Source organism: Lonchura striata, chromosome 7 (assembly GCF_046129695.1).
Source record: "Lonchura striata isolate bLonStr1 chromosome 7, bLonStr1.mat, whole genome shotgun sequence".
Taxonomy (NCBI): domain Eukaryota; kingdom Metazoa; phylum Chordata; class Aves; order Passeriformes; family Estrildidae; genus Lonchura; species Lonchura striata.
In genome coordinates this window covers 34,825,428-34,852,750 of record NC_134609.1, presented here as the reverse complement: position 1 = coordinate 34,852,750, position 27,323 = coordinate 34,825,428, and the positions used below count along the sequence as shown (strand labels likewise).

The 27,323-nt window shown below is 47.3% G+C and overlaps 1 protein-coding gene across 1 annotated transcript in view; it reads left to right on the top strand.

The window, feature by feature from the left end:
- The first annotated feature begins 5,465 nt into the window (after positions 1 to 5,465).
- LOC110469887 (hexokinase-1) overlaps positions 5,466 to 27,323 on the top strand; it is a 36,781-nt gene continuing 14,923 nt past the window's right edge. The window contains exons 1-8 of the mRNA XM_021529078.3: positions 5,466 to 5,609; positions 11,889 to 12,051; positions 16,695 to 16,843; positions 21,500 to 21,619; positions 24,264 to 24,359; positions 26,096 to 26,195; positions 26,280 to 26,463; positions 26,666 to 26,821. Of these exons, the coding sequence (XP_021384753.1) occupies positions 5,547 to 5,609; positions 11,889 to 12,051; positions 16,695 to 16,843; positions 21,500 to 21,619; positions 24,264 to 24,359; positions 26,096 to 26,195; positions 26,280 to 26,463; positions 26,666 to 26,821 (1,031 nt within the window). The 5' untranslated portion in view covers positions 5,466 to 5,546. The remainder of the gene's footprint in view (positions 5,610 to 11,888; positions 12,052 to 16,694; positions 16,844 to 21,499; positions 21,620 to 24,263; positions 24,360 to 26,095; positions 26,196 to 26,279; positions 26,464 to 26,665; positions 26,822 to 27,323) is intronic.

Sequence of the window (27,323 nt, the reverse complement as noted above, 5' to 3'; positions counted from 1 at the left end):
AGTTCTCACCTCAATGGAAAAAATATTTAACTGGCGCAGGGCCCAAGATGAGTCAGAAAACTGGAATTGTTATTGCTTTCCTTTGCAGAGATGTAAAATTAGTTGTATTTCTGACACTGGAGAGAAAGAAGGTGCAATGGTGAATATCCAGGATAGGAAGGGAGAAAAGAAAGAGATCAGTTTGGTTAAATTGCACTTGTGTTTCACTTCTGGTGTGTAAGGGAAGACCAAAGTGTGTGGACTTGCCTGCCAAGTGCCAAGGGATGTCAGCAGGCTGGACCTGAGCTGGCAAACCTCAGAGGGCTAGAAAGCAGCACAGAGGAGCTGTGCTGTGCAACGCAGGAGCTCGAGGTTAGGTTTTGTGGGGGTGAGCCTCCAGGGAGCAGTTTCCTCTTTTCTCACATATATGCAGTGGGAAGTCCTTTGCAGGATGGCTGAGGCAACCCATAGCTTTTGAAAGTAGCAGTTAACTAAATTTGGAGTAATTTGGTTTGTTCCCAGCTTAATGAACCTTGCAATCACTGAGGCTGAGAGAGAAGGATCATCCACACCTTCCAAATAATGGGGCTTAATTGTAAGCCATGAGTTTGAGGCTTGTGTTATCTTCTTATTGGTTGTCTTGGTTTTGTGGGGGCCATGCTTTTTGCACCCCTCTGATGCTGAAGAACAGCAACTGGTTTAAAGAAATAAAAGCCAACACAGCTGACTGATGCTCAGGTATGGGGAGCTGAGGCACAGAGCACTTCCATCTGCCCCAGGAGTGTTCCACGTGAATCAGTAAACACCCCTCCTTTGCTGGATGTGCTTCCTTCTCCACTGTCCTTTCATCATGGCCAGAGTTGAGAGTCTAGACCTGGCTGTTTGTGATCTTTAATTGCTCAGTTCACACCTTACAGAAACACTGCTTTGTCTCTGGAGGGATTGGAGTCTTGAAACCCACAGGCCCGTGTAGTGTCCTCAGCTCTAAAATGCTCAGTGTGGTAAGCAGTGCCAAAACCTTTCCAAAGGTGGGGGAGTATTATCCATGCCTTGATGAAGGGATGGGACTAAAAACGATTTATTGCTCAGATAAACATCAGCCTCTAAAGGCTGTGAGATTTTAGAGGAGTAAGAAGTCGGCCTTAGCTCAAAGTAGTCACAAGTTTTTTTCATTACAAGGCAATATACAACATTCTTATCCAGTGAAAAGTTGCTGCAAAGTTTATTTTGTTTTTCTAACCTATCACCTTTACTTAATTCTGCTGCATTATGTATACTTTTATCCACTGGGCTACCAATTACACATACACACACATGCCTCTTAAAACATCTAAACTCTTAGCTTACTCTATACAATTACATTGCTTCACTGTAAAACCCTTCACTATCTTACTCAATAGTTTCTTACTTACTTAAGGCATATTCTTACTATAGAAATATAAGTTTATAATTTTTCTGCTTAATGTTTGTGAACTTTTATTTTTACATAAATCCAAGCTTCTTCCAAGGCTGCAAATCAAACCCTTCAGTATCTGTGGAAGTTTCTATCTTTCCATTTCCTACAGGGGACTTCATTAAAAAGTAGCTCACCCTTCCCCTGGAGTATCTCCAGAAGAATGGGCCAAACCCCTTGTTAGTCTTCCTGCCTTAAACATCTTTTGGAAACATACTCCTGGAATGCTGTACCAGGAGCATAAAAACCACTTTGTAGGTGTACAGTGCTCTGTCCACACACGGAAAGGCCTTTCCCATGCATGGAATGAGCTCCCCTCAGGGCATTCCTAGCTAATCTGGCTTTTTCATAGGGAAAGCATGAAAGAAAGCATCCTGGCTGGCTGTGTGGTAGTGCCTGCTTGCTGTGCCCCCTGGCAAGGTGAAATTACATATAATGTGGTTCAACTTGTTCAACTGAATTGCTCATCAAACTGTTTTATCTGCTACTTTTAGATTTTCTTAGTAGCTTCTGCATTAAGTTCAGCACAAAGGAATGGTGATTTCTTCTGTGCAAGCACTCGGTTTCCTACCCCAGAATGGGAGCTCCCCCTCCTCAGTCAGAATTGCTGTCACGAACTGGGAATTTAGTGTTTATTAGAGATGATGCTTTCTTTCACTTTGCTTTGAGAACTATGAAAGGAAAATGTAATGTGGGAGAAAAGGGGATTGAGCATTTTCCAGACACCTAAAACAAAAACTACAGCAAACACAACTACAACTTTATTTTTTCTTACAAAAGTAGGAAGCATCGGCTGTGTACATCAAAATGATGTGATAAGATTGAAACAAAAAAAATCCACTCATTGTACAGTTCAATTGGAATGCAGACTTGTATAGAGCAGTGAACATTTAATGAAGAAATAGGCAAGAGGGGGGGGAAAAAAATCTTACCCACATCCAGGAGAGCTGATTCACAGAATTACTTCAGTCAGCTGAAACACTTGGGTAGTGTTAAATGGGGCCAATAAGATTAGAGCTCAATCAAAATAGCTGCAAGTCATCAGGTGCCACATTCAGCCTCCAGTCATTTGTCTTAAAGGACAGTGGCTTTCAAAATAGCCTGCTGGGTGCCTGGCAGAGTACCTGAGATGCTGGTAATTAATTGGCTGCTGAATTGATCCCTTCCAGTAAAGCAGAAGGGAAAGCCCAGGGCTGGATACTGCGGCAGGAGGAGACTCACAGAAGTGAAGAGCTGTTTCCCCTGCCTGGCAGCTCCTCCCAGGGCCCCCCAAAACAACACCTGGCTCTCACTGCTGGCCTGGCAGTGCAAGGGGGGCTTGCCAAGGGTTGGGGTGTCCATAGGGATATCTGGCTGCCCTTACAGCTCCCTGACAGGGGGGAAGATCATTCATCCCAGTGCTGGTTACAGCATCAAAGGTGGTCATGTGCTCCCAGCCTTGCACGGAGCAGTTTAAAAATACCACGCATTTAAATATTGCAGCTCTCTTGCCTTGGATGGACTGCTACATTTTCTTCAGTGGCTTTTACTCTGTCAAGTTCATTCTTCCTGAATGCTATGCTCAACAACGGAAGACAAACCCAATTATTTGCAATACTTTTTTAACCATCTCTTAATTGCTTTTGACTTTGTCACATGAAACCCCTCCTGCACCAGTGTAGACTTAATTCTTTAATTTATTTGGGTGGTTGTGCTGTGTGCAGGTTTTATTTTCATTGCACACGACCAAGAGGGATTGTCTAGTGATGTTTTGAACTTACTTTTTGCTTCTTGTAGCCTAAAGGAAACCTGAGGCTGTTGTTTCTGAGTTTGGAAATATAATACAAATGATCAGGAAGCCAAAGGCCACTTTAGTGATATATGACATTCTGAATTCACTTCTAAGTCACAATTCTGGCAGACAAAAGAACAAATGTCCTCCTCTTGCATGTTCTTGCAACAGGTGTCATGTTAAAGAGAAGCACTGTGAGTATTTTAGCTGTCCGATTGAAATTCCTTGAGAGCCAGAGGGGATGCTTTGAATTCCTTTTATTTGGTCAAAGATTAGTTGAAAACAACTCAAGTTTGTGTTCAGGTGTTTTAAATGAACAAGCGTTCCTGCAGCAAGGTAACTGAGGGGAGTATTGTGCATGTAGTGGTGTTTGGGGTGTCTGAGCAGGAGGAGATAGATAGTAGCACTTGTAAACCACACGTAGGGGCAGCTCCACTAACATAAATCCTGTGGGAATTGAGCAGTATCCGGCAGCATTCAGACCGAAAAGAGCGAAGTCTGTCTCACCTAGAGAAGCACAAGCTGTGAATGTGTAGGGTTACTTCCAGAGTATTTATAGAAAGTGAACACCCAGGAGTGAGGAGAGTGATTTCAGATGAAAGACAAGGCTTAGCAGATGACAGATGGATTGAAAACAGGAGCAAGCCTGGCTGGGAATTAAAGATAGTTTCTGACCAGCAGCAGAGGAGGAGCGTGACTGAGCAGGGAATCGCATCTGCGGGAGAGCTTGGTCAGTCTGTGTAAGGGATTGGGTGACGTTGCAGCACGCTGGGATGATTCAGCTGAGCCCCTTGTCCCTGTGCCACCCGTGGGCTCCAGCTGTGAGCTCCAGCTGTGCTGGTGGCAGGGCCCTGTGCCCACAGGGAGGTAGCACGGCCGTGTTTGTTCCTCAGCTGGCCACGCAAGTGAGCAGGAGTAACAGGTGCAGAGCAGAGAAATGCGTGATGAAAATCTCTCTGAGCTTGGAGCCAGAGAAGGAAACCCTGCCCACCCTGCCTGCAGTGACTAGGGCAGTCTGAAGGAGGATGTGTCTGCCAAAGCAGCTCTTGATTTGGCCAGTGAAGCCATTTAATTAAAGCCGCATTAAAAAGGAAGCAGGAAATTCAAGAGGCAGATTTTTAATCACTTATAGTGTGATAAATAATCTGTGTGCAAATCACACCTCCTCCTTTGCATGGGTGTGTGTTCCTGTCCCTGTGCGTGGACGGAGTGCAGGCAAGAGCAGGCAAGGCAAGGCTGCTGACATGTGTCACTTGACATCTGCATTTGGCCTTCAGCTTTTTTTTTGGAGGGGCTCTGTGTCACTTTATGTGTGTGTGGGCCCTCAGAGCCCTCATGGTGGTGGATGTCTCCTTGGGGTGAGGGGAATGCGCTCCAACACGGCAAAATAGTGGGGAGGAGGAGCCCTCTCCATCAGCGTATTATCATAGAATCATAGGATATCCTGAGCTGGAAGGGACCCACGAGGATCATCAGTCTGACTGCTGGCCCTGCACAGGATCACTGTAAGAATCACACCATGTGCCTGAGGGCACCTAGCCCTGACACCACCGTGTCAATGAACCACAGCGTGAGGTGTCATGCCCCATCTTTCCTTAGACCTCTCCAGGGAATGCGACTCCACCACCTCCCTGGGCAGCCCATTGCCCATTCCAATGTAAAGCAGTTCCTCCTAATGCCCAACCTAAACGTGTCCTGGCACAGCTCAAAGCTCTGTCCCCTGGTCCTGTGGCCTGATCCCCACAGGCCAGGAGCCAGGAGCGTGAGCAGGCCGCCCCGAGCCCCCTCCTCTCCAGGCTCAACACCCCAGCTTCCCCAGCCGCTCATCACATCTGTGCTTCAGAGCCTTCCCCAGCTCCACTGCCTTTCTCTGGACACGCTCCAGCTCCCTCCTGAATCCAGGCGACCAGGACTGGACACAGCACTGGAGCTGCAGCCCCACCAGTGCTGAGCGCAGGAGACAGAATCACTTTTCTGGTCCTGCTGCCCGCACTATCCCGGGCACACGCCAGGATTCCACTGGCCTTAGTCACCAAGAAGGGGTTTTTGTTTCTTTTTTCCTGTTTTATATTTTCTTCCCCTCGGGGATGCCCTCAGCAGCCCGTCCCCATGGCTGCTGTGGTGACAGCGGGCGCTGCCCCGCTCCGGCAGGCCGGGCCCAGCACCGGGCGGGGCCGGGCCGGAGCAGCAGCAGGAGGAGGAGGAGGAGGAGGAGGAGGGGAGGAGGGGAGGAAGGGGCGGCGCCGGGCGGGGCCGGGGGCGGCGCCGGGCGGGGCCGGGCTCGGCGCGGCCATCCCCGGGCCCCGCATCGCTGCGTGCGGAGCCGCCGCTGCAGCCGGCAGGATGATCGCCGCCCAGCTCCTGGCCTACTACTTCACGGAGCTGAAGGAGGACCAGGTCAAAAAGGTCAGACGGACATCCCCCGGCCGAGGGCCGCCCCCCGCCCACGCCGCTTGATTTTTTTTTTTTTTAAATGGTTTTAAAAAATATTTTAATTTTTTTTTTCTCCGCCCGTTGGTTTCGTTGCTTTGTCCCCAGAGCCACCCAGCTGCGGGAGAAAGGAGGGGTAACCCCGGGTTTAAACCCTCCAGAGCATCGCCGGTGGGGATGGGAGTAGGGTGTGGGTGATGGATGCACAGCGGCCGGTCAAGCAGGACCTGGGGGGCTTTGGCGATGAACGGTGGGGGTGATGGCTTTTCGTGGTTTTCGTAGGCACCAGCATCCCCGGAAAGGGGGGAAAGGGGAGCTCCCCTTCTTTCCAAGGATGCCTGGAAGCATCCCCACTCCAACAGGCGAGGAGCAGGTAGTTTTTGAATTTTGTGCCGCTGCAAGATCGGAATTTACAGGAAATGGTTGTCAGTTGTGCTTAAAAAGAAGCATTTCTATAGGCTTCTTTTCCTCCAGCATTAGGTGGTTGCTGCTGTGTGGTTGGCACAACCCTGGGATCGAGCACTGCCACAAGGATAAATAAAAACATGGCAGTTGGGTCCTGGCTGAGCATATTGCAGAGCTGTAGGGAGTGGGGGGCCTGGGGCTAGGATGTGGGGACGCGAATTGGGAAAATAATTGCCAATGTCGGTGAGTCGGGCTGGCGTCAGGAAAGAAAGGCTTCCCCTCTGCCACCTCCTCAGGTGGTGCCCTGTGACCCACCTGGGTGTGTGGCTGAAGGCATCCCTAAAATATTTCGGGATGAAGGCATCCCAAAATATTTCAGGAAAGCCTCAGTGCCAGCATTTGTAGTAGTACTGATTTTTAGTGTTCTTGGGGCTTGAGAAAGTCCCCAGCAGGAGGAGAGCACCTCATCCCTTTGGGCCTCTGGCTGTGCCTGGGCAGAGCTCAGCTCCAGTGTGTGGGTGACCCAGCCTGACCCACTGGAGGCACGCTCAGCCATGCCCACTCCTCCCTCGGAGAAACCCCGACACAGCTTCCCATGGTTTCCACGTCTCCTTCTGAGCTTTGGCTCTTTGGCTTTTCTGCCCAGCGGCTCTCGCCAGGAGCCAAGGCTGTGCTCAGCCTGCACCTCCTGGCCCCACGTCCATGGCTCTCCTGTTGCCAGGCCCACTGTGCTCCTTTTCCCGCAGGATTTGTCAGTGCTGCTGCTGGTGCCAGGCGTGCATGCCTGGCTAGGGCCTTCTGTCTCGCCGTGTGTGTTATATTTAGAAGGCCGAGATAAGCACGAGTGTGTGTGGTGGCCCAGGGGCGGCAGAAAGGTTGTGGGGAGGAACAGGAGGAGATGCAGGGACAGGGAAACTCTGCTGTGCTCTGGGGGTTATTTATTGCAGGATGGTTTGGCACCATGGGGCAGCTATTGTCTGGCAGTATGGGAAACCATTCGGCCAGGGAGCTGTAAAGCATTCTTATGGATCAAGCTGGTTTTGTCTGGAAAAGGGAAGAAAAAAAAAAAATAAAACCCATTTGAAAAGCCAAAAAAGCAGGCTACTGTTTTTAGAGGATGTAAGACATCTTTTCCTGTTTGTGTCCTTTTGCGACGGATATTGAGCCTCCTCAGTCGTGGCTGTCCTGTAGGGAGGATGTCTGTGGCAGCCAGAGGCTCTGCTGCCCAAGCAGCTGCTGGGAGCTGGTGGGCTCCATTCCCCACTTCCCCGTGGGGCAGAAGCGCTCTTGCTCCATCTCAGCGTGCTGCTGGTGAGGTTTGTGCTCCATCAGTATCCCGCTTTGTGCTCCATCAGTGTGCCGCTCCTAGGGATACGTGCCTGCTCGGCTTCATTTCAGTCCCTCCCTCTCCTCGCCGCTTCCGGGGGAGCAGCACTTTCTGCTGGTACGTGCCTGTGGCCGAGGGCTGCCACCCAAGGCGGTGTCCCTGCTCTCCGTGCTGCCCCGTGGGGCTCCTGGCTGCCGGAGCTGCTCCTCTGCCTCGCTGGTCCGTCACAGCAGTCGGCTCAGTGTGTGCTGGCACAGCTGGCAGGTCACCTTCAGGATGCTGCTGTGGGTCACAGGAGGGCTGGGAATGGGTTAAGAGTACCAACGAGCCAAAGCTGAACGTTCTTCTTCTCTTGTGACCTTCTTTTCCTTCTTTTCTTTTTTTTTTTTTTTTTTAATTCCCATCTCTGTAATGCTTTGCAGCTGCCTTTCCACCGTGGGAAGTCTGTGGAGGGGCATGGATGGGGCTGGTGGTTTCAGGCCCTGAACAGGATAACCTGACCTAAGAACCAATGCTTCTGTGCTGGTTCTGCTTGGTTTGTGTGTACCCCCTTAAGTTTCAGTGTGGCTTTTTAAAAATTTGTCATTTTTGGAATGTTTTTCTAGATGAGTCCTGGCAGGGTGGAGGTGTAGAGTTGAAGGAAGGGGTTGTTCATGGCGTGAACGCTGTGGCCCCTGCAAGGGACAATTTTCCAATGAAACCACTTGTATTGGCACATCCCTGTCACCTTAGTGTGCAGCAGCAAGCTGGCAGTGTGTGGTGCCCTGTACTGTGTGAATACATGTGGTCCAAGCAGCTTAAATCGACCAGATGTTTTTGCAGACATCTGTTCCCTGAATGTTTGTAACATTCCGGGGACAGCAGCAGGAGCTCAGCATCCTCGCTCAGACAGGGGACTTGGCCCAAACTCAGCTGTGGCCCCGATTTCTCTCAAGAGCTGACTCCTATCCTGAGGGATAAGGAGTCATGGAGTGTGCCTGGCAGCTGTGTCCCTGGCCCCAGAACTTTGTAAAACTGCCTTTTGTTCCCAACAGGTTTGTACCTGCCATAGCTGGCCCTGGCAAAGGGAGCCTCTAGGTGTTGCCTGGTTTCTGTCTGCCAGGGGAACAATATATTTTTGTTGTCTTACCCGAATCAATAAAGAGATTTTGTGATCCAGGAGAGACATGTAGATGTTTAAGCTTGAAAAAAACTTATGATGGAATGGAATATAAAATTTAACAACTAGTATCCAGAAGAGCCCTGTATTGGTGACCCACCCCTATAAAGGCTTTTTAGGAACCGATCTGATAAATCATAAGTTAGCACAAACAATTTCAAAATTGTCTAAACTACTTGTTTTAACCTGCTTTGACTCCTGATGAATCTTCCTCATGCTGAAGGGAGTATGATTAGCTCTGCAGAAAAATGTTTTCATGGTGAAGGGTTTTGGCATGAAGTGTGTGTCAGTAAAGTAGGTGCTAATGATTTCTGAAATTGTTCTGTGAGTGCTCTCTTCTTGGATACCACTGACTGCTGTCAGTGTTCTGGGGATGAAGGTATGTGTTTAAGGAATGGCCCTTAGGTTTGAACCTTTAGTGCTGCCTATTTAATTTATAATTATTCGCAACCACTGCAGTGGCTGGGTTTTCAGAAACTTCTTTTCCCCAAGTACAAACTGCATTTTTCCTATGTGACGGGGAAAAATACATGAATGTGGTTCAGACGATGACATAGTATTTTTAAAAAATTGCTCACAGATTCTGTCTCTAGTTTGTTTTGGGCCGTGGGTCTGCTCCTGTCTGTCCTGGGCAGCCTTTCCGCAGCTTCCCCATGCACACGGCTGAGATCTGCTTTGTGATCGGCTTTTATTGCCGGCAGAGCAGGGAGTTATTAAACCTCCATCCCATGATCCAGCCTCCAGCTCCCCCCGCCTCAAGTTATTTATGGCTATTTGCTGGGAGTTTTCCCTTGGAGGGCTGCACTTATTCCCTTGCTGCCACACTGCTGGAATGACTAACTCTCTTTCCGCCAGGGAGGAAAAAAAAAACTGCCTTTTTTTTTTTTAATTTTTTTTTAGATTTTCTTGGTTTTGGAAGCTGTAATACGTAGGAGTGATGTTTTTCAAGCGGAGGCTCGGTGTCCCCGCCCCGGGGACCTCGGCGGTGGGGATGGATGGCCTGGGTGCCATGGAAAGTGATGCTCCCTGCGTGCAGGAGCGTCCAGCCCAATTATGTAAGGGCGCTGGCAGCGCTCATTGGCCTCTCTGGCAGCAGAAAAAGCCCTCCCTCCCGTTTTGCCTCGCTGCTGAGGGCAGCACAGGGGCAGAGGTGGGGAGAATGGGCTCGTCAGTCCTGACTGTGCAAACGCCACAACCTGCGCTCACAACAGGGCTTTCGGTGAGCGGGAATCCCTCCGCCCTGCTTTTGGGAGGAGGATGCAGCACTGGGGCTTTGTAGAGGGGTGTATGAGCTGCACGGTGAGGTCTGGCTGTGAGTGCTGTTTACTGTAGCTTTCACTGGGAGATCTGGGGGATCGTCCCTCTGAGCGGCAGCGTGGGCTGCTGAAAGCTCAGCCTGAAAAAGAGCTTGGTTCCCCCCCTCCTTTTAGAGGGAGTATGCTCATGCTCTGACATCATGGCTTTGCACACTGCTAAAAAAAACCATGGCAGGGTTTGCCGTGAAGGAGAGACCTTCTTGCTAACCAGACTCCAGCCTCTGCATCCATCCCCACAGCGTTTGGGGCTGCAGAGAAGGCACATCCCATCCAGGATTTCATTCTTGGAGTGAAATGATGCCAGCGACTGGCTGTGGTTGTTGCTGTGAAGGGGCTGTCGGCCCATGAGGCTGGCACAGGACCCAGCAGGGATGTGGGGATGCTGCCCGGGAGTCTTGCATTTGGCCTCTGTTGCAGAGAACCTGAGCTCAGCTCTTCTGCCCTTCGGCTGTATGCCTGCACCGTCACGTCACCGGTTCATGGGGAAAATGCACGGTCTCATTTCATCGTGGTGTTATCAATCATGTCATTGTTCCTCTGCAAGCAACGACATTGGAAAGTTCACAGCTTGTGCAGCCTCTGGCTGTGTCCCTTGTGGTCCAGGCTTGCCTGGCCCCCAGCCCTGTGGCTGGGGATTGGGCTGGATCCTGTGCCCAGCAGCACTAACCCATGCCTTCCGCCTGTCTGTGTGAATAAGTGCTGGGTCATGGCAGGAGGGTGTCTGACTCAAGCAGATACTGTCTTTGGGGAGACCTTGAGTAGGGTGGGCAGGAGTGCTTGCTGTATGAGCAATTCGATTGGTGCTGGTTTTATGGTCAGTTTAGGGTTTAATGAGATTTTGGTTGCATTTCCTTTGTGAAGGGCATTATTCATAGCTTCCTGTCTCAAAGTCATCGGTATATAGAGCACGTTTGTGCGTACGTTTCACATAAAGTGGTTTTTTGTGGCCTTGGTCTTGTAAGACATAAATGCCAACTTGGAGATGAGCTGCTCTTAAGGCTTCCAGAGCAGCCCAGGAGACACAGGGAGCCTTGGCACAGAGCTGGCCTGGGGTTTAAAATGAGGTGGCTTTTCCAGTTCTGCTGAGGACAGAAAACATGGGCAGGGCTTTATTTTTTGTCTTGCTAAGCTGCAAGCAAAAGTGATCCCAAAGGTGTGGCTTTGATCTGAGCCGTTTGTGGAACCAAACTTCCAAGGCAGGTAAAGAAACGAGGCAAGAATAGACTGGCAGCTGAGGTAGAAGGGGTGGGAGGTGTGTCTGGCAAGAACCCCTCAAGGCCACATTGTATTTTTCAGGCATCAAAGCATCTCTCAGTCTTCCTGACAGTGAAGGTGGTTGTATTATTATAGAAAACAATGTTGTTGGAAAACTAGAACTGCCTCCTTTTACCAAGGAGGTAGAGCAAGCTCTTGCCATTGGAAGCTACAAGGGAGAATTTAACCACTTTTAGTTTGATATTTTGTCTTGAGAAGGAAGGTGCCGTCTACTCACATCTAACTCTCAGTTAAGTTCTGTCTTTCCAGACCCTCTGGTCATGATAGCTTTGCAGTGGGACAGGGATAGTGGTCTACTGCACAAAAATAATTTTTCAGCCTGTGGTGTAGCCCCAAAACTACTGTGGCAAGTCCTTCCCAATGTAAGGCTTTAAACACAAAGCACTCCTGACACCCACATCTCCCCTGCTGGGACAAGGTGCCAAAAGAGGGATTTTTAGCTCCAGATGTTTAGCTCGTGGACAGTCGGGAGAGCTGAGAAGTGGGGCAAGGGCTGGAGGTGGTGGTTTGAGGCTGTGGGCAGATGGTTTTGTGTGGAAGTGAGGAGGTGATGTGGGACTGCGTTGTGCTGTGGGAAGACGGTAGGATGGAGCTCACCTCAGGAGGCCTTGGACTTGTACGTTCTCCATGATTTTGAGACAGAAGATGAGGCATGGAGTGTGTGGCTGTGTTGTCAGCTTGGCCAGAGCCCAGGGCCCATGCTGGGGCTGTACACTTCTTCTTGCAATGAAAGAGAGCCCAGCTCTTCACCTGGGGTGCTATGTGTTCCCCAGATTGACAAGTACCTCTACGCCATGCGGCTCTCGGACGAAACACTGCTGGATGTCATGGCTCGCTTCAGGAGGGAGATGAAGAACGGCCTCTCCAGGGATTTCAACCCAACGGCCACAGTGAAGATGCTTCCCACCTTTGTGAGGTCCATTCCTGACGGTTCAGGTAAGCAGCTGAGTGTTTTCTGTAGTAAGGAGGGTGTGCTTTTTGGAGGCCTGTTGGAAATGCACAATGTCCTACCAAGAGCAAGAGGGATTTACTTCCTGGCAAGCCCAGACATTTTGAAGACAGCCTCCCCTCTGTGTGCAGGTCTGTTCCCACAGATGCTGGAAGATTTTGTGATTCCTTTATCAAAGCCATTTTAATGCCAGTGGAAGGGCCATTCCTAGCAGTTGGTTCACTATCACTCGGTACATTTACTCTGAGACCTGTCTGCCAGCAGTCAATACTTTACATAGAATGATTTTTGATTCATGCAGTTCACACTCGTGTGACCTGGAGTCCTAAATACAGTGCCTTTTAGTAATGTACTGTTTCCTTTAACATCTCGTCTCCTTTTTCCCCAGTGGAAGTGTGAACCATTACAGGCTGAATCTGAGTTTCCTGGCATTCATTTTGCATTTTGTAGCTTCCTCTTTCAGACTGTCTTGGTGGAAAACTCACAGAACTCAAGGAGGATGCAGCACGTGGCTCCCAAGCTGCTGCTCTGGTGTGCTGAGCTTTTTCCATTTATATGCAGGACTCGTTTTTTCCCTGCCTACTGTACCAGACAAAAGTGGCACAAATTGCTATTGGACACCAAAAAGATGTTATGTTGGTAATTGAGACCAAGATTGCCTCTGTTACTTGTTACTTAAAAAATACTATGTGTTTGTAAAAAAATACCATATGCAGAGTATCTAAATGTATTTATAAACATTATATAATAGTGTTTATTATTTAGTAGTAACACGGTTTCCCTCTCATGTAGCATGAGCTGGTTAACTAGTGTGGTACCTACCACAAATTAACTAGTTTGGTGCCTACCTGTGTGCAGAAATTGCACAGACTGCATAACAGAGTTATTACCTATTTTGAGGATTTTTTTTTTAGTTTAAATCAAGAATTTATTGGTGAAAGAGCATGAGGCCAGGTACTTTGTGTAAATTGGCGTTGCTGTCTGGCAGGTGGAATTCTTTGGTAGCTTTGCTTTGCTGTTGATTTCTGCCATCTCAAGCTTTGAGTTGAGATGTGATTTGCTGTCTGAAGAAAATCAAAGGGAGAATGTATTTGAATCCTGTGTTTCCCTTAATTTATCGTTGCTGGCTGCTATGTTGAAATGTTGTGTTGAAATTTGCAGCCTATTGAGAAAGGCAGAAGCTGCCACACACAGCTGGGTCACAGGCAGAGGTTGCACTAAGGGTTTGCACATGAGGTGACTTGAGGGCTTTTGTGTGAAATCCCAGCATTTTTACTGGCTCCAAACCCCCTTTTTTTTCATTGATGTTTGTTTTGAGTTCATTTGAGTAGTGACTAGTCCCCAGTTCCCTGCTTTGTCAGGCACTGCACGGTATCAAATCTGAGCTGCTTGCAGCAAGTCAAATAATTTTGAAAATTACTCCATCGTACAGTCTGGGAAGGCTTAGAGATGGCTCAGGAAAAAGGGGATGTGCACATGGCCAGGAGAGGTGTGAGAGGTTGCTGAGCACTGCTGGGACCAAGGAGGAGCCAGAGCAGTGAGCAGCCCTGGTTGTGCATAGGCGTGTCTGTGTGTCAAGGCATTCATTTCAGATTACACACCTCCTTGAAAAAGAGCCTCGTGTGTTGTGTGCAGGGTGCTCAGTTCCTGCTCCTGTGCCCGCCTGGCTCCTGCCAGCCTCTCCAGGCTGGGCACACTGCTGGCAGTGCTTTGCAACACGCGTTAGAGCAAGGCAGAGCTTCGCCCCGGACAAGTTCTGTAGATCTCAGTGGTGATCTGTGTGTGTAGGTGGCTAGAACCCCTTTGGATAGATGCTAGAAAAGCCCACAGAGCCATTCCATTCTCTCCCTGAAAGGGCACGTTCTGAACCCAGGTATGAGCAATGTTTGCTGTGAGGGGGTGTTGTGGCATTTCTTTCCCTGACTCACCCATGTGTGCCTGTCGCTTCTGGCGCAGCCACGGCACAGATGCAGCCAGGACAGGTGCAGAGCCCCTTCCCTCTTCCTCCAAAAGGTTCTCGGGGGCCCTCACAGATGTGGCTGTGTTGATGTGCCCAGAGATGGCAATTTCTGCCTTCAGCTGTCCCTCTGTAAAAGCCAGAGGCTGAAAGCCTGCCCTTTTCTCTGGCCTGTCTCTAATTACTGCCTTGTAAGCTCTTTCCTCTGAGTCCAGTTATTATTATGGGAGCTGACTATTCAGAAAAATACTGTTGTTTAGTTTCAGATCTGTGCTTGTGTTCTTTTTCAACAAGGAGTTTGTGAGCAATAATTCTAGAGACTCTGGAGGTGTTGATGTTAGCAGTTTTTTCCCTCCCTTCATTCAGAGTTGTTTAATTTACAAAAGCCATGAGGTTTTTCTGTCCCTAGTGCCCAGAATGGTGGTTCAAGCTAATTCAAAATGCTTTCAAAGTCCAAATAAATTCACAGCAGGTTTGATTGAACCTTGGTGTTACAAAGCACAGATGCTGCTATTTGGGTTTAATTCCTCAAGTACACTAAAAGAAAACTAGTTGCATGTGGAACGCTTTACACTACAGTTCAGAGATCTTTTAAAGGCTGAAGGATAATTCTTAATAATTTTTTACCTTGCGATGAGCTTGATGATGCTGGAAATCAAACACCCTAACCTGTTAATTTATTTACAAGGAAGGTATTTCAGAAGTGTAGTGTTTGTTTGAGGTATGCACTTAGGCTTGAAAAAGGGCCATCTGGTCCAGTGTTGATTTTCCCATTAGTTCTTGGAGGTAATGGCTTGCACTCAGCAGATGATGCCCATAACATAAAGCTTATTTGGGTATTTGGCTTAATGAGAAACTTGTGGTCAGTGTTTGACTTCCAGACTTGCTGCAGTGAAGTGGGTTATGATTTTTTTATCCTGAGCCAAATAAAGGGAACTGCATATCCAGTTTGTGTATGCTCATGTTTTAAATGACATTTGTACTGGTGCAAAGCAGTGTTTAAAGCCACACAGAAACAGGTAGGGAAGCACTGCAAGATCTGTCTTATGGCAAACTCAGTTTGCCCATGTCTTGAGCAGCAAGAAGGACAAGTTGCACTGCAGTGCAGTAAAATTAGGAGGTGTATTAGAAGTTGTGGGCTCCCACTGTAATTTTGCTATGTTTTTCTGTATGGAGTTTATTGTTCTTTGTGGTTTCTCACATGACACTGTTTTGTTTCTGTATTACACTGCAACCTTGGAAAGCCAAAGGGACATTTGCAGTGTGTTTTGCCTCTCTTGGTCTGTTTCTGTTAAAGATCCTGTCCTGAGGGACACCTTGTGCAGCTCATCAGCTTTGCTGACTGGGTGAGGCTACCAGAGGTGCATGGGGTGATGAGGAGGAGCAGCTCACTAGGTCAGATTTTAGTGGTTTTAATATGAGACTGGACAGAGTAATCTTAGAGGCAAGTATGGCTCTGGAAATCCTCATGGATAAATTGCATACCTGGAATTTTTGTGGCACTCTGGGGGCAGTAGGCTCTGGAGCCAAGTGTGTTTGAGGTAACACGTTACAACAATCTTCCCAGCTGCTAGAGGTTTTTGTACTTTGAGTTTAGGCAAAAGTGGAAAAATGGTGATGTTAGGAATGGCCTTCTGAAAGTCACAGCTGATGAGGAAGCAGGATGAGAAGACACTGGGTGGCTTTGCTCTGCTGCCCCCTGAGCAGCCTCGGTGAGCCCAGGATGCTGTGCACAGACACAAATCCTTGCAAAGAGCCCTGGTGATTATTTGCAGCCTGGGCACACGCTCCTGTGTGAGAAAGTTGTGCACACTGCTTCCCTAAATGCTATCCTTTTGCAGATTTTGGCAATTGCTGTCTTTGCTGCCTCTTTGGTAGGGCATGAGATAGCATGAGCAGGTCAGATAGATATGTTTGCCTTGCTCCAGGGGTGCCACAGGTGTCATTCCTCAGGATAGCCTGGAGTCTCTGCAGGCTGGATTGGCTTCAGCTCTCTCCAGCATAGGAAGAGATGGAGGTACCCCAACTCTTTCCACCTGGGCAGATATTAAGAGCTCTGTGCAAGACATTACAACTTCTGAGTAACTCCTGCAGCAGTACAGGGCTGTTTTATTTAAGCTGTCCTTTCTCTGACTTCTCTTATCTGTCTGCAGTTTGCAGTGAATCTCAGCCTTTCTGGACAACACAAGATGGGGGGTAGTTCCTCATTTCATTACATTTGTGTGTAATTTGTTGATTTTCAGAGCAGCCACCATCCACTGTTATTTGCTAAAATGACACAGGTTTATTTACAGCAAAAGGCTGCTTGTCAGTGGCATGCCTTCATTTTACTGCCTCTGTTTTCAATATCTCTTGGCTTTCTCCCGAGATCTTTGCTCTTCCAGCTTCATCGTGAGATATGGATACAGACTGCCCACTGTTTTGAATTCTTTTTGGGTAAACCTTCATTGCAGTTGCCTGTGTATCAATGGTGGTTGGCACTGCCATTGCACCAACTTCCTGTTAAATTTCAGGGAATCAGATCAATGGAATCAGGTTCACGTGGATGCCCTGCAGCTGGCACTTCCTTGCTGTAGGGACTGGACATTTGCTTCAGTGCTGCACTTTACCAAGCTTGATGTTTCCCATCATTGTAGATAATTTTTAATCACTTGTGCCTTGTTTTCCACATAGAGAAAGGAGATTTCATTGCACTGGATCTTGGTGGCTCTTACTTCCGGATTCTTCGGGTAAAGGTATCGCATGAAAAAAAGCAGACGGTGCAGATGGAAAGTGAAATTTATAATACCCCAGAGGACATCATGCATGGGAGTGGAACACGGGTAAGCACCTCTTTCTTGGCACATCTCTCTGAAGATTAGCTGCTTAGATTTTAGAAAACCCTCACAAGAATGAGCTTAGCATTGTAACAGTTGTACCTACAGCATGCAGACTGCACCTCAGTGTCAATACTGAAAATTAATAAGGAGTGTAACAGAGCATGCATGGGTGCTGCAAACCTGCTGTCATCATGTGGGAGACTTCTGGACAAGATAGGGAAAATATGGCTTTGAAATAAAAATTCTGGCTTTTATAGTGAACTTACTTTCCGTTAGTACAAACGGAGAGCAGGAAAACAACTTAGTCTTTGTAAGCAATGAATATGACCAGCCCTGCAATTGTAGTGTTAGATGAGGGGTAGAAATCCCCATGACAGACACATCTCTGTGCTGGCAGTCTGAGCAACTCAGCATTCATGAAAAGTACAAGTTCATTGAAAAAATTACGGGAAGCTGATAGAATGTTTTGGCACAGCTTCACTTAAGTTTTGTTGAGTAATTGAAAGGGTTTATTTTTAGTCTTCTCTATTCCAAGAGTAGAAAATATTTGTATCCATTCCCTTGGATTTCAAATTTAGTTCTTTTAAAGTATTTTTTTTTTTTTTGATCAGGAAGTGGATTACACTGGCATATTTGTCTCCGTGTCAGCATAAGGCAAAACAAGTAATTTTCATTGTTGGAAACAGCAAGATTTTTACACTTTTTATTAGAATGAGGTGCTGTTCAAGAGTGTGAGACCTGCAGGAAATGTAAAGCTTGTTTCAGAAGAATAAGCAAAAGAGGAGAAAAAGAAAAATTGTGGGAACAGCACTTCTACCTTACATATAATTTCTGTAGTCACCTTAATACCTTTATTGTCTGTATGTAATATGTGCTTTTCATTCTTATGCATCAGTGAGTGTAAGATGGCACTGATGGCTTGTCAGTAGAACTGATAAAAGCATTGCTGTGGTATCTGAACCACAGCAGTAAAATAACCTTCTTGTAAGGACTTTTCCTAGCCTTGTTGCTTTGTTTTTGAGCCAAAAGGTCATGCAGAGGCTTTCCCACAGGATGGTTTTGGAGGGGAGCTGAGCTGAGCTGAGCTGCCTGTGGCAGAGGCAGGGGCATGGGGTGGGCTGCTCGGAGGCAGGCTGGCAGCAGGGGTTGTTTGTCTGTGGAAGGGTGTCAGGAGCTGAAGGCTGACAGGCAGCAGGCTGTCTGCACACCCCAGTATCTGTTCTGGGGAGGCAAGGCAGCCTGGCTTTAGGGGATTCTAGATGGAGACATGATAAGGGTGGTAAGGGGAAGCTGGGAAGAGAGACATCTGCTTTCTTTCCACATCCTTTGCCATATCTGTGTTTTAATTTTTCAATATCCAAAGGCCATTTGGCTCTTGGGAAGCAACAGTGTGGAGCTCAGGCTGATAGGCTTTGTCATGGCTTTTTAGCTGAAAGGCAAGCAAGGCTTCCACTGACCCCATGGGCACAGTATTGAAGTACCAAGAAAGTAAGAGCAGAACTTGGAAGCATTATCAGAATAGCACTTGGATTTGAAGTTGTTCCATGACACAGTGATCCAAGCTTGCTGTGTGCCTTCAGACAGAAGCATGGGGGATGCCCAGGAGGCAGACAGGCAGCTGGTGATTTGGTGCTTATGACTGATGTCTATACTTGAGGTTTTCTGAAATGTCCAAGCCAGATTTGTGGAATACTTGGACTGAAGTGCCTGTGTCGGGTAGACTCCTAATGATTTCCAGCAAGCTGTGTCATTAACTTTGCTGAGTTACACTCCTAAAGCTTAGTGCATTATCAGCTTATTGAAAGATTGTGATTTATGGCTTCACATCTCCTAACGTGGTTGGTTTCGATATTTCCATTTTTGTCCATCTGTCAGGCATGGGTTCACAATTTTACCAGAGACAGTTCCCTATCAAAGTCAAGGGCAAAACTCTGATTGACTTCAGCAGGGTAATAGCAGGTCTAAAATGTGTAAAAATCTTGTCTCCTGTGTCAGCTCAGTGAACAGAAATGTGCCTGAGACTTGATTTTGGTGTTGCTTTTTGTGCTCTGCCAGCACTGTAGATAACTTAGGGATTCGTGGCTGTTCTCTGGATCTGAAACTGTGGTTTCCTTGCTCCTTAAATCATCCCCATTGAGGGGCTGGGGCCTGAGCTTGGATCTCCAGTTGCTTGTCCAAGTCTCCTGTCTGCCAGCTAAGTGCATCATTGTGGAGACCTCTTGGAGCCCAGCTTGAGCAGGCAACTTCTTGGTCAGGGGAATTAAGCCTGATCTGTTGCTCAGGGTCTCAGGCTGTATTGCCTCAGGTCTATAAATCAGACTGGTCCTTTCCTCTCAGCTGTGGCGTTCTCTCTGTTCATCTTTTTGACATATGATAAAATATTTGGCTCACATTGTTCACTACTGCAAATCTATGAGTAAAAGAAGATTATGATTTTTCATTACTGCACCTTCCCCACTTTAATGAAATTTTACTGGATCTTTGTAATGTTGCCTCTACTATCCAGTCAGAGTCATTTGGCACTGGTAAGATTTGGATGTTAATACAGGCATGGGCACACACAGATGCTGCCTTGAGTCTCCTTACGAAAAATTTACGAGCATCAGTGGTAGCAAAACAAATAAATGCCTGTCTTTTTTCTGCTTTTGAGCCAGGCCATCCCTCTGTGGTTTGTGAACAACAGTAGCACGGCCAGACTGTGCATCACTGACTACACACAGCTCCTGTAGTGTCCACATTATGGCTAATAATGCATTTGCCTGCCCTCCCAGTGTACTGCTAGCTCACATAGGTGGGCTTTGGCAGGTCCTGCCAGGTCTGCACGGGCAAACAGCAGGTGCATGGACTTTGTGGAGTCTATTGGGAATGCCCAGGAATTCTTTGCATTTAGACTTACAAAGCAGATCCTGTCTTTTCTCCATGCATTTGTAGTTTGTTGCATGAGAGGGGTTTTTGTAACAACATACACAGTCAACATTTCTGCTTCCTGCTCTCTGAACTCCTGAGGGGTTTGATGTTGGCCCCTGGTTTTTGTTTGTAATCCTGGAAGCAGTTGAAAGTTTAGTAGGATTGAGTATTCAGCAAGATACTTTCAAATGGAAAGCATAATCAAAACACCCACTCCTGCTGTTTTTGTGTTCCTCCTGGAGAAGTTGCCATATTTTATTATGTAACTGTAGTTATTTTCATGATTCCTGTGTCCCTCATCTGGACAGCTGAAAACTGTCTTCCAGAAGCGCATCAGTGTGCATTGCATTTCCATGTTGTTTCTCTGTGTGGGCTCAAAAAAAGTATTTGATTTGTGCAGGGCAATGAATGGCAACATTCTCCCTGGGAAACCACTGTACTTTTCCTTAATCAAATCTGACCTCATTTAAGGCATGAGTTTAAGGTGTTCAGTTTAATTGTAACATTACTCACACTGCTTCTTGACCTGCTTTGAAGGACAAAATATTCCTATTCATCCTTTGCAATTGCTGCAGTCTGGCTGTAGTACATTCCTGTCTCTCCAAGGCTCTCAATTGTTCTTAATAAAGCTGTGTGGGCTAATTGGAACCAACAGATGTCTTTTTGTACTCCCTCCCAGTTATCCCCAGTCTTCTAGGCAGATCCCACCAATGCTGTAGATAGGATTTGTTTTATTTTCTTTGGGTTTTTTTTTGTTTGTTTTTTTTTTCAGGGAGTTAAAATGTAAGGTACAATTATATCCTGGGGCAGGCGGTGACTTGTTAATAGCTTGCCATCCATCTGTGGTATGGGTCAGTTGAAGGCATGTCTGGCTTTCTGGTGCTGGTAAATACAAACCTGTGTTTTTGTTGCTTCAATTGCTCAGGCTTGATTTCAGCTGTGAGCGTTGCAGTCTACCTGAGGGGCTTTTCAAATGGCTCAGTGTGACAGGCCTTTGTGCCTCCCTGGTTCCTGTCCTGGCTGACAGGGACATGTAGTGCCATGGTCACAGGTGCCATCAAGGCATCTAGGTGCGAGTTGGTACCCACAAGCCTGGTGCAGGCTGCCTGCCTAGTTCAACCTTTAAAAAATGCAGAAAATATCCCCATTTTTGGTTGTTTTAGATAACATGGAAAATATTTAGATGAATCCCTTGGGTTTCCTTTTTGTTTGTTTGTTGTGTGCTTTGGGAATAGATTTGAGATGATGTTCTTTTGGGTGGCTCCTGCAAAGTGCTGGGTTCTCTGCTCTCAGCAATGCTTGAGTGAAGCAGATGTAGTCTTCTCTACATCACTGTAAAAGTGCTCAATCGCCTGTGGGACTGGATCCCAAATGTTCTTTTGACTGGTACCTTCCTCTTATAGAAAGTTTAAAAGAGCATTTTTGTTCTCATCAAATGTTAAGTGGAAGGGTTACAGCAGGCTTGAGAGCCATGAGCCTCTTGTTTCAGGAAGTGTTTTTATATGGGTGTAAAAGATGCCTGCAGAATTAGGTGTGTAAAAGGACAGTACATTTCATAATGTATTAGTTATTAAGGTGTTACTATATCCTGCTTGAGAGTATTTTCATAGCTATGCCATTTATATATATTTTAAAATCTGAAGAGCTATCTTCCCCTTTCCCCTCACTCAGATCAGTTTTCTTATGGAGTTTGAAACATTTTATCCCTGAAGCTGTATCTCTAATCATGGTGGTTTTATATTTTTCTTACAGCTTTTTGATCATGTTGCTGAATGCCTGGGAGACTTTATGGAGAAACAACAAATCAAAGACAAGAAACTACCAGTCGGGTTTACGTTTTCCTTCCCCTGTCGACAATCCAAGCTAGATGAGGTAAGAAGACTTCACAGTTTTCTTAGTACACAGAAGAGCTGCCATGTTATTAAAACACTGCCATGAAAGCAGTATCCCAGACAGGTCTCATTTTGGGGATAAATTGGGATTATATTTCGCTGTCACACTGTGTTTGTGTTTATGTTTCTGCCTGAAAGTGCTGGGTAACAAAAGAGGAGGAAACAGCTGATGTTTTGTGCTGAGCTCCTCCTCAGTGTTATGGCTTACCCTGTAAACTTGGCAGTGGTTTTCCCTGCCTCCTGTGCAGCCTTTTTCCCCTCTCCTCGGTGTGTGGTTGGTGTGCCCAGCCCAGCAGGGCTTGCTGGGTTCTGCTGCCTCTCACAAGTGCACACGGCTCTGGGTCGGGCAGCAATCCTGGTCCCCAGCACTGCTGGGACAGATCACTGGAGCCAGCCTGCTGTGCAGGGGATGGGGATAACCAGCCCTGTGAGTGACTGGTGAGATTCCTGGGACAAGGATGCTGTGGTGGTTTCCTGCTTTTGCTCCTTGTGCCACCAGTGACTCAGCAGCCTCCTGGTACAGCATTGCCACGGCAATGGTGTAGCAAAGGAATGCAGGAAAGCTAAATCTACACAAAACACACAGAGGTTGCCTTGTTAAAGCATGACCTGCTTTTCCAGCTTCCAGGCCTCTAGGTTAGCCTGGTGCAACAGCCCCTCAGATGCTGGTGCTGAAGGGGGCCAGGTGAGACATGATTTTCATTACATTTCATACTTCTTGGGCAGTGCTGAGAGCTAAACCCAAGGGTGCTGACTAACTCAGGGCCTGAAAGCAGTTCAGAGCAGAGAGCTGCCTTTACCTGCATCAGATCAGAAGAGATGAGTTGATCTCGGGGCAGCTCTCCCATCTGGCTGTGCTGCATGGTGAGGCTCAGGCTCCTGACCACAGCAGAGCTGTGCTGGGGATGTGGTTGTGAAGTTGAGGTGCCCTTGGGAAGGTTTGCTTAGCTGCATGATGAGTGGTGCTTGTTTGTGGGTTGGTTTGCTCCAGCCAGCTGGGATGGAGTTGTGCTTGTGTGGGGCAGGGGCAGGCAGCACGTGGGGTGCCATGGGGACACCTGAGCAGTGGCAGAGTGGAGTGGGATAGTAATGAGACAAGGGAGGGTGTCTCTTGGAGAGGGAAGCCAACAACAAAAAAAATTATTGACAGTTTTGCTGATGTGTTTTGAGTGTCTGAAAAATATGGTTTTTCTGGATTCTGTGGGCCAGGTTTATTCTCAGATTGCAGCTTCTGTGAGGCTATGCCTGCTTGGGTGCTGTTTTCTTGTGATTGGTGAGCAGAAGGAGGCAAGGTGGTCCCTGTATGCTCCAAGGGTGATGAGATGGGCACTGCATGGTTGGGCCCCACTCAGCCCTGCTGCATTCCAAGAGCTCCTTTCTACTGCCAAGGCTTTGCTGGTGAAGGAAAAATTCCTTCCAGCACAGTGGCCAGTCATGCTGAGAGGAGCTGCTCTTTGCCAGTGTGGTTTGACCAGTTTCTTATAAAAGTTTTGTGAAAAAAGGTGACCTTTTTGCCTATGAAAGCTGTGCCAGCAGAGTGGGCTTTGCCCACAGTTTCCCTGCACAGCAGCACGGGGTTTTGCTGGGATTCTAAATGGTGCTTACGAGGGCAGCACCATTGGCAAAACTTACACAAACTGAGTTTCTAGTTGAGGGGTAGGAGAGTGTCTCCTGGTTTGGAAAGAGCTGCCCTGACCCTCTGTTCCCTGTAGCTGTCTCAGTTTGGAGGGAAAATTGATTTTTAAGCTGAGATATGGACAAACATACACCTGGGCAATGGCTGCTTGTGCCTACAGGCTTCAGCTTTTCTGGTTTTTAGCTTCTTGGACTCCTGTTGTGACAGATTTGAACATTGCAGTGGGTATGGAAAGCTGAGCTGGTTTGAGTTGTCTTTCTGTCAGTTGATTACTGTCAATACTCTCTTCTTTCTTTTATTATTATTTACCTGTTCATTGAATGCTCTGATTCAGCCAGGCACTATGTAAATAACGAAAAATCAGTGTAGTTATTACTTTGGGGTATTTGGAGGCTGTTCATGATGGTTTGCAGACAAGGAATTCAATACCAGGATTTCCTTCTTGATCTGTGCTGTAAAGTAGGGACATGAATTGCTACATCTTCAGTGTTTTTGTTTGCCTTGACCCATAAACACGATCCCACAGTTAAACAAGCCCAGACAGATGGGACTCCAGGCAGTAAATGTGCAGCAGCCTGATCTCTACTGCAGCTGAATCCTGGACATGGCAACATCATATCCCTGCTCTTTAGTCAGTCCTGTACAGTCAGCTTTTTCTGAAAGCAGTCTTATTTCCATGGCCCAAAAGGATTAAATGGTTTTCCAAGAAAAACTGTCGAGGAGTAGCAGGGAGAAGAGCAGGTTGGAAATACAAAATGCAGACACACCATTTTCTAGCAAGCAAGGGGAAAAGAATTTTCCATCTTTATTCTCACTGTAATTAGGCTCTAAGACCACCAGTTGTCTCAGGTTGGGTTGTTAGAGGTCATGTGAGAAAAGAGACCTGAAGACTCATTTGAGATATAAAATCTTGTTTCTTAAGGGAAAAAAAAATCAGTGTGTGTCTTATGGTTTCATCCTGTTGAATGTTGGTGTCTTGTTTTATCAGGGTTTTCTGATAACCTGGACGAAGCGCTTCAAAGCGAGCGGAGTGGAGGGAGCAGATGTCGTGAGGCTGCTTAACAAAGCCATCAAGAAACGTGGGGTAAATTGCACTTCTTTTTCTCTTTTAGCTGTATCTCAGCTTTGTCAGGGACCACTCTTCACGTCACTCACTTGAGCAGGTGCTCTGAGTGGTGGTGGAGCTCTGCTTCCTGGCATGAAAATGTGTGGGTTTGCTGGAAAAATGAAGCGGTGTCAGAGTTGCTGTGCAGAAGCTGTGATTTTCCTCACAGCACAGAGCTGAGTTGCTGTGTCGTGGCTTTCTGCTGGCAACCTTTAGTGATTTTATCACTGTTCAAAAACTGGAGAAGTGCTGTGTGGCAGTGCTGTGGCTTTTCAGTGATATCAACACGTCCCATTCCTGAGAAACTTGTTTCTCATGGACTGGACTCAGCTCAGTTGTGCACCTGCTGTGTGTGGGAGCAAGGGAGGAGCTGAGCAGAAGAGAAGGGGATTTCAGGCTCAGCAAGCTGTTGCTCCCTGCAGTTTCTCAGTGTTGACTTCATAGAGAGTGAAGATGACCAGGTTGCTGATTTAAACAAAAAGGCACTGAGCGTGAGAGGGAATGAATTTGGGTTTGCATAATGCTTGCAGCCAGGTCATATGTTGATTACTCAGCGTCCAAAAAAATTCATTGGAAACTGTGAAGTATTTGCTTTCTTTGGGCAGTTGTGGACTCAAGCAAATCTGAATTTTGCCCTCACCAAACAACATTACTGTAGTCAGTTACTATCATTAGACTTGGCAGAATCACACACTGAAGAACTTAGAAAGGAATGGCTGCATGTAATTTATTTAATTACATTCTTTTTGTATTAAAATCTTCACCTGAACAAAAACACATTGATGGTTAAATAAACGTATAAGAAATATTTTCTAGATTGATGCCTCAAGTAGCTGCTTCAAATCATTACATGAGGTTTCAGTGCAAAGTTCCCTCTGCCTTGTGTATGGGCCTTTCCTTTCCTGCCTGTGTGCTTATATGAGAACAGGCCTGTGCTCTCTAGAGTGCTCCTAGTGCTGTTTTATTGCTTGCATTATTCTGCTCTCACTGCCTTCTTGGATACGTGGGATGGGGAACTGGCAGACAGAACAGGGAATATTTTAAAAGATGAGCTGTGGCATTCAGACAGATTATTTGTCTCCTGTTCCCTGTGAGACTCTTCGCTGAAAGCAAACTGGCGAGGAACAGGAGCAGCGTTTTCCAGAGGAACCCTGTGGCCCAAGCTGTTGGAATTCAAAATGTAGGGAATTCTCAGAACTTTGAGCCTGTCAGCCAAAGTTTAGAATTAAACACAGGATTTGATCCGAGACCTCGGAAAAGGCTTCCAAATTAAGGTGCTAGAAGTGAGAATGTGGATTTATAGTTTGGAGCAGAAACATGATAAGTGGAGGAAAGTTTAGAGTTTAAGATATAAAAATAAAAGTAGTTGCAAGGGTAAACAAGAAGTTTAGAATGCAGTACTGTAGTTATGTGTGCCATAATATGACTGGCTAGAAAAGCTTACACTGTTACAGGAGTCCATAAGATGAAATATTTAAGGATTGGGTCTGAAACATAAATATCCTTGTTAGCAGTGTTTTATTAGTCAATAAATCCTTAAAAGGTCTTGTGACCTTCTGAGCCATGCAGCAAAGGTGTGAGCCGAACTCACCCCTCCTGCCTGTGTAGAAGATAAAAAAATAAACCACATGATCAGAACCAACTCCAAAGTGCTGCCTCAAACTCATTCAAAACTCCTTCCAAAATCCCTCAAGTAATGACTTGTTGCTCCCCAGGACTACGATGCAGACATCATGGCTGTGGTGAACGACACCGTGGGCACCATGATGACCTGTGGCTTTGACGACCAGCGCTGCGAAGTCGGCTTGATCATCGGTAATGCTCGCTGCGGCGCGCGCGGGCTGCTCTGCCTCTGCCTGCCCCGCCTGCTCAGCACCTCCCGCTCTCCTTTCCTCCCAGGCACGGGCACCAACGCCTGCTACATGGAGGAGATGAGGCACATCGACCTGGTGGAGGGGGACGAGGGCAGGATGTGCATTAACACGGAGTGGGGGGCCTTCGGAGACGACGGCTCGCTGGAAGACATCAGGACGGAGTTCGACCGAGAGATCGACCGTGGATCCCTTAATCCTGGGAAGCAGCTGTGAGTGACTTGTGGACTTTTGTTCTCTTGTTTTCTGTCCTGTGCCCCAGTTCCCAACTGCATGAGGAATTCTGCAGTTCAGTAAAGCTTTGCCTGTAGTGAGTTGAACGTCTGGCTGGGCTAGGCTTTATGGTGGCACAGCTGGGCTCTGCTAACCGGTGTTGCTCGAGGATTCGTGGGTGACTGCTGTCCTCTCCTGCAGGTTTGAGAAGATGGTCAGTGGGCTGTACATGGGGGAGCTGGTGAGGCTTATCCTGGTGAAGATGGCCAAGGAGGGGCTGCTCTTTGAGGGGAGAATCACCCCTGAGCTTCTCACCAAAGGGAAGTTTGAGACAAAGCACGTTTCTGCCATTGAAAAGTGAGTAATCTATCCCTTTTCACTCCTTGAGCTTCACAGTGACTCTGAATGTTAATTTTCCTGCTCTTTTTGCTTTGTGGGCGAGTGTGATGCTTTGGGGGTATCTGCCATTCTCTACTGTCTGCACAGAGCTGGCATGTGGGGACCCCCAGCAGACAGTCTGTGCCCTCCTCCCCAAGATTTCTCCCTTCTGCTGTGTTGGGAGGAGCTATGAAGTCTGCCAGTCCATGCAGCTTTCAGGGTATGAGCCGTAGTACCTCTCTCACTGCTCACAGAGTTGCTGCCCTGCAGCTAAACATGGGAGTGAGTTGGCTTAGTGCCTCCTAGCAAATGCTTGTGTTGCTCCTTGCTGTATCCCTGGGATTGCTGGGCAGAAGGGAAACAAGTGCGACAAGGCAGGGCATTCAGTCTCGTAGGCAGTGCCGGGTGCTGCACAGTGACCTCTGAGCTATGTGCCAGTTGGCTTCTTAGAGTGTCATCACCCCTTTGGTCAGTACTCACA